The sequence below is a fragment of the Ixodes scapularis genome, unplaced genomic scaffold, assembly GCF_016920785.2.
Source record: "Ixodes scapularis isolate PalLabHiFi unplaced genomic scaffold, ASM1692078v2 PGA_scaffold0__279_contigs__length_252992795, whole genome shotgun sequence".
Classification (NCBI taxonomy): Eukaryota; Metazoa; Arthropoda; class Arachnida; order Ixodida; family Ixodidae; genus Ixodes; species Ixodes scapularis.
Window position 1 is genome coordinate 178985249 of NW_024609835.1, and position 6787 is coordinate 178992035.

The 6787-nt window shown below is 46.7% G+C and overlaps 1 protein-coding gene across 1 annotated transcript in view; it reads right to left on the reverse strand.

Annotated features, from left to right (window-relative positions):
* The window catches only part of LOC8041990 (proliferation-associated protein 2G4), a 39090-nt gene extending 32524 nt beyond the window's left edge, over window positions 1-6566 (reverse strand). The window contains exon 1 of the mRNA XM_029980642.4: window positions 6435-6566. Coding sequence (XP_029836502.1) covers window positions 6435-6516 — 82 coding nt within the window. The 5' untranslated portion in view covers window positions 6517-6566. The remainder of the gene's footprint in view (window positions 1-6434) is intronic.
* Window positions 6567-6787: the final 221 nt, after the last annotated feature.

Genomic DNA, 6787 nt, shown 5'->3' on the forward strand with positions numbered 1-6787 from the left:
TTTGGCATTTGAGCCCTTGCGATTGGCAGTACTAATTGTCCCACAATAACAAATCTTGAAAACAGTGCTACTTTAATAAGCGACAATACTTTGAAATAGCCAAACTCCTGGACGCATAAAAGCTTCAGCTGCCCTTCCACCACTACAAGTTTGCATATTTCACTTTTATAAAACACAACTCCTCCTCCCTCTCTAAGTACAAATGGTATGGTTCAAACTGGAACTGTGGCTTGTGTCGTGGTCCAGGTGCGCATTGGCCTATTGCACTGAGCGAACCTTGAAAAGACAAATAAAAAACTCCCTCTTATTTATAATTAAAAAAAAAAACTGAACAGATCTTTTTTTTAGGATTACTGATTCTGTGCTATGACAAACTTTATTAGTAAAATACCGTCTTTTTCTGCTTTTTATTTTGCCATGACGACCTCAAAATTCCGAGTTTTTTTTTTTGGGGGGTTGATAAGTTTAAATTGATGCAAAATTTTACTGGCGAGCGTTTTTCGGGGTGTATCGGATTTATCCGAAAACACTGAACTTTAGTTATAAACTATTAAAACACCCGTGTCTCGAATGGCGCGTGCAAGTCAAATCCTTGAGCTGGTTGCAGAGATACAGACCAGCGCCTCCTCTATGGGCTAATGCCTGTCAGATCCCGCTCTTGACCAGGGTTGCCAACGGTCTCCATTGCCATGCGTGAATCCAAGCTGCGACACCAGGCGGCGCGCCAATCCTATCCCCAGCGAGCCTTTCGTGCAGCCACAGCGAACTGTACATGGCAGCTTTGTCCGGAATAAAACATCAGATATAAGTAACTTAAGGCACAAATCGTGATTAAAAGTAACACTGTACGTGAGGCAAGTGAATATGATAAATGGGGAAGTGAATTAAAAAAGCTCTGATCGAAAATTTCTTGGCGATGCCGTTTAAGCTGCACTCGGTGGCAGCATTCTGAAATGAACCACCCTAACGCGGTGGCTTGATTTCAATCACAGTTGCCTGAATAAAAAAACAGTTTATTAGTGCAAACGCAATTCTTAGAAGTGATTATTCACAACAAATTAGGTAAGTTTTACGAACTTCCATGACAAAGGCTTCGCGCCGTATAGATTTGCGACAGTGTTCTTGTCCATCATGTCGGCTACGTAGTTTGAGAAGGGGCTTCACAAACATCATGCAGAGCAGTTCTAAGAAGAGCTGTCGGCGTTGTCTGTCGCCACTTCTGCACAGCAAAGTGGGCAGGTCCATCCTGACTTGTACAACACGTTCCATACTTGTCTGCAGGGGCTTCACAATGTTCTTTCTGTGGTGCTGCAGTGTGGTGTCCACAAAACTCTTCAGTGCCACCATCTACAGGTGCACTGGATTTTAGGACAAGAGCAATGCACCTGTCACAGTTTATCTTTTCCAAAATAGCTGTTTCAATAAAGCCTCCCACCATGGCAATGCTTGCAGCACCAGGACCTGGCTGCTGGGGCCTTGGGGAGACGCAGAGCTGCCGAAGTTTCTCTTCAGCTATCAGTGGGAAGCTGATGGTTGCCTTCGTTGGATTGCTGCTAACGGTGACCAGAGAGCCAGTCTGGTATGAGCTCGAGCTGCCCACGTTGCTCTGGTTGGACGATGCAATGAGACCAGTTTTTTGCATCTTCTCAAGGCCATTCAGTGCAGCCCTCATGTCCAGGGCATCATTGCATCCTGCTGTACGCCTCAGAAATCTGAACAATGCTTCAAGTGGATCACTTGAGAACTTTCAGGTCAGCACAAACCCAAATTCTCTCTCGCTAAGAAGATATCGGATGCAGTCAACATTTGAGTGTGTGGTCAGAACGAGGGCATGGTAGGTCTCCTTGGTCAAGAAGTTTTGAGGCAGGCTGTTCCTCTTTAGCTCCAATAGGTATTCAATGAATACAATTTCAAGCCAGTCCAGTCTTTCATCACAGGGGCTGCTGAACTGCTTTGTGTTGGGGTGATAAGTGAATGTGTTGTTTGCAGTAACTCACATCCATAAGCAGGAACCACCTATGCATCGTCTTCATGAACTCAACAGTGGGTTCCACTGATGCGAAGTCCACATCGCACGTGTGCCCAGCTTGATCCTTTATGAAGCTTAGTGCTGCCGTGACCAGAGGAGAAAATATCTGCACGGCACTTTGCACATTCATCTTTTCAATATTTGTCGGGATGTGCTTTCTTGTTAAAACCTCACCAGCTTTACAGTGCTCCCAGCCTGCATCTTATACAATTTCTTTATGTGACTTGAAGAAATTTCTTTGTTTCCACCCAACTCTCTTGCGAGAAACTGAGATCTGACATTTTTGATAATATGCGACTGGTCAAAGGCAAGGAAAAGCTTTCGCTGGGTGTCGACTGGATGGGGCATACAGTAGCTTCCAGCTCCATTGCAGAGGATGTCCATTGCCGAGATGTTTACCTCGTGATTGTACGACACCAGCCTTACAACCTCAAGGCCCAACTCAACATTCCGGATGATGTGAAGTATCACTGTAGCAAGTTGGTCGCCGCTACATCCCTTCGTGAAAAAATACCCCACTGGTATTTTAAAGCCCACAGACAAGCCACAGAGCAAAAAACAGAGCAAAGCATTGGCGAGAGAGTTGTCATAATTCGATACCAAATGGCCCCGTTCTGCGCTCATGTCCACGTTCCCAATGAAGGCATCTCGATGCTTGTGGTATTCGAGGCGTTGTCGAATATGCATTTCGTCAACGACAAGGCTGCACACTCTTGACTGAGGTGTTTTCAGGTTTTCAACCTCGGTTCGTAGACGGCTGTAAACCAATGAACTGAAGCCAACCTCTTCAGCGAGGTTCCCAACATAATTTTGCAACAGGTTTCGGCAAGGTAGCTTCAATAGTTGTTCTTGACAGATGTACTCGTAGCTCTTGGTTGATAGGTTCCTCAGAATTATACATTGTCGGACAGTTTCTGACCAGGTTGGCCTCTTCTTCTTGAAGTTTAAGACTTGATCCAGTATCATGCGAGTCATTTGGTTCTGCTCGTCGGCTTCCTGCACAAGCTCGAGGAATGAATCAACCTTGCATTCCTCTTTCAATAGTCGCAATTCCTCTTTATACTTATCGACTGTTTGCTTCAGCCTCTCCACTCGTGCCTGGAGCATCATTTCCTTCCGGCGCCATTGTCTCCGTTCACAGAATGTAATAGAGCAATTCCTCTTCAGGGTTTGTGTCCCACATTCTCTCCTTGCATAGGCAGTTCTTTGGGTAGTTGCAACCTTCAGCAGATGGTGCGTTTCATTACTTCTGGTGATATGAGGAACCTGGTTGTGACGAGTCCGGTGTTTCATGTTCGGGCCTTTTAGCAGCAGGCTCATTGATCACCTCAGGATGCAGAATACCAGAAGTGTCCTCATCCACGTTGCTGGAAGGTGTTGCCAGTAGCCCTTGGTCCATATGTTGTAACCAAGCAGTCTTTGCCTGAAGGGTTCTCTGAACATCTTGCACCTTCGCAGTAGCTGGTGGTTCCCTTTTTCGCTTGCTTGCTCCGTTGCTCGGCAGGCGCTGGCTTCATGTAAGAAGGGTATCCCTCGAATTTGGTGGGAACCGCTCCTTGAATCAACCATCGCGTTTTTGTAGTCGTCTTGAAGCAGCTGTCCTCGAAGTGGTTGCTACACACAACAGAATAGTTGGATGTTGTGTTCGGCTGCCAGTCCTTACGCGAGATCGCCTTCAGCCACTGTTCATGCGACACGACATCAGCCAGAATCTCGTGAAAGGAGACTCCAGGTTGCTTCTTTTTACTGTTAGAGGTGCAGAACGGGACGCAGCAGTAAGGCATGCTTGCGGCACTCTTAGCATGGCAGTGTACCAATTCAAAATCGCACAAAAGTTTGCAGGCAAGTCAAGATAACCGGCTTCAACGTTGCAAAAAAACCTACTGAGAATACGACGCCTGCATTGAATGCAACACCCGCTAGCTCGCCAGAATGCCCAGATAGTCCAAGTTTGCAGACCGCTGTCCCTTCTTCCCGCGGCGCGGGAGAGCACGGAGCCTCTAACGTGGACCAACTGGGTGTCAGGTCCCGCGGCTCCAGGGCCAGCCAGAGTATTTTTAGTGTCTTGCCCGGATGGTTTGGGAGCTTGACTTCCCTTCTCCCACGAAAATAATGCTGCTCAGAGACCGACCGACTTGAGACTTGTACGTGTATTTTGAGTGATTTAATAAAGTCAATTGTGTTTATTTTTCAACGATGTTGAGAATCTTGGTAGGCTTGCTAGTACAGCGTCTCAGCTGAGACTGGGAGAAAGAAAGCACTGCAAAGGCTGGGGCGGCGCACGAGAGTTTTGAGATGCGGTTTGAGTCTTGCTCAGCTCGTGCGCTGGCTTCGGCAGTGCTTTCTTTCCCCCCAGATCAGCTGAGACGTTGTTTCTAGTGAGCCGCCCTTGGTGTCTCCGCTGTAGATTGTCCATTTGGCCAGTGTAGTACGGCTGCGATCATTTGTTTCATCATAACTGGGAAACACTTTAAAAGAAAATGAGACTGCAGCACAAGCTGAAAACTGCGCTTTAATACGCCCTTTAATATATGTGTCTCACCCGGCCACCGCTACATTCCTTCGTGAAGGGATGTAGCGGCTAGTATTTTAATCCTTTTTTAAATATACACCCTGTAACATCCAAGACCATGCTCTTTTATTTATTTTCGTCTAAACAAACAATGATCGCAGCTCCGCACGGCCAGCGGGGCCGGCACGGCGTTGACGGCGACGGAGAGCAGAGAGCAGTAAGATACGAGCGTCCCTAGCAGCAAGGCGCATAGAGCGAGAGGAAGTTAGGAGAGGGCATGAACCTGCTCTTTGGACTCTCTTGCCAGGCATTACCCCATAGAGGAGGCGCCGTACAGACGAAGCACGGTTGCACCGGTGACACTCGACATAAGCGCCCGTAACATAACCTATGGTAAGCAGATGGGGCTGTGTGAACCGGGCTCTACTCTAACATTCAGTACTGTGTTTGAATGCTTATTTATGTTTATTTATTCAGTTTTTAATTACTCCATTCCTTTCCGGCCCTCAAGACTGCAACAGATCTCTATCCAGCCCCTTATCCAAAAGTTTGGAGGCCACTGGTCTAGAACAACGAAAATTAACGAAGCAGGAGGTAAGGCATCCGTAAACAGAAAAGATGTCAAACCAAAAAACCCACTGTAAAATACCGGGGGTGCGCCCACCCTACTTTCACGGAAAACTAGACTAATCTACACATGGGCACTTGTCCGGTCAAATTGGGTGCTTATGCCCATGTTCACTAGAGCGACAGACAAAAACAAACGACAGCGACAAGCCTCAAACCAGTCTTTCGCGATTTGAGAGGCTTTGTAGAATAAAGGAGGCTTTGCTCAAACATGAGCATCATGCACGCGAGGGTATCTTTGGCAGGCTTGCAATCGTTCGTGCTTACTTCACGAGCACTGAATGACTACACACCTGCCGAAGGTACCATCGCGAGCATGCTGCATGGGTTTGAGGCTTGTCGCTGTCTTTTGTTTCTGTCTGTCGCTCTAGTGGGACCCGGGCATTAAGTATAATTCCCAACATTGGAACACGTTAATAGTGGGCGCTTGAACGAAGAGAAAGCTTCAGCAGTATTTTACGGTACAGACACCAACGTAACAAGTGAGCACATATGCTGTCACTAAGTGGGTGTTTTGGAACAGTGAAAACCTTCGGCAGTCTTATCGAACGCCCCCTGTAATCCAGTAGTGCGTTATTTGTTTCCCGTAAAGCTAGCGGCGGCAGCTGCGGTTCACGCACGGGATCACGCAGCTGCCATATGGATGACATGCGGAAAACGATGCCGGTTTCGAAGAGTTAACATAGCATCTGCGACGTTCGCGCCACCTCTAACAACAATGCATATAAGTAAATACTGACGAGGCAAACCGCAAAGTCTTTCAAAACAAGCAGTTTGGGCATAGGGTCAGTGTTGGAGGGACTGACCTAGAAAGAGGAAAGCTACGCCGGGGGAGCGGTAAAAAGCAAAGGCATTTCTTAAAAAATTTCGGAATAAGCAAGCAAGAATAAAGAGGCTAAAAGAATATTTGGAAACAGTCTGCACTACAGGATTGAGGTTTTATCACTGGTAGTCGGATCACGTCCAAAGATCCACCTCTCCCACTCCCGACGTGACATAGCACGTGCACTGCCCCTCAGCTAGATAATTTTTAATTAAAATATTATAATTTAAGCGCTTTTGTGAGTTTTAATTTAAGCACTTCCATTATTAAGAATAAATTAAACTTCGGCGAGCTGCAATCTTTGCGGCAACGAAACACGTTGCCGGAATCCCCACATGTGGCATACTGCCCACGCGCGATACACCAAATAGGGTGCTTTTAGGCGGAAGAACTTCGGCGTAGGAATTTTGCGGACACAAAGGGCAAAGCAAAAATGAACCTACTATTGACCATCTCGCCAGCCATTTTGTACTTGGTGACCACCAAGTCCTGAGCGATCGTCGGCTCATCTTCTTTGTCCGCCATGTTTCATGAACACGGATAAATCCCGGCATCCTTTGCGGGATTTGCGAATGCTTGCGAAGATGGCGGGAAACCCAGGAACGGCCAGCACTGAAAATCCAATCCAATCCACCAAACCCAAACTATTTTTTAAGCAAAATTAATAATATTTTTTCCGACAACTGGGGTAAGTTGGTTTCCCCCATTGTACGCCCAAAGTAAACAGTGACCGCATAGCAACATTTTGTATTTTGAAAGAAAAAATATTTGATCGCTTTTTGCGTGACAGGTGACA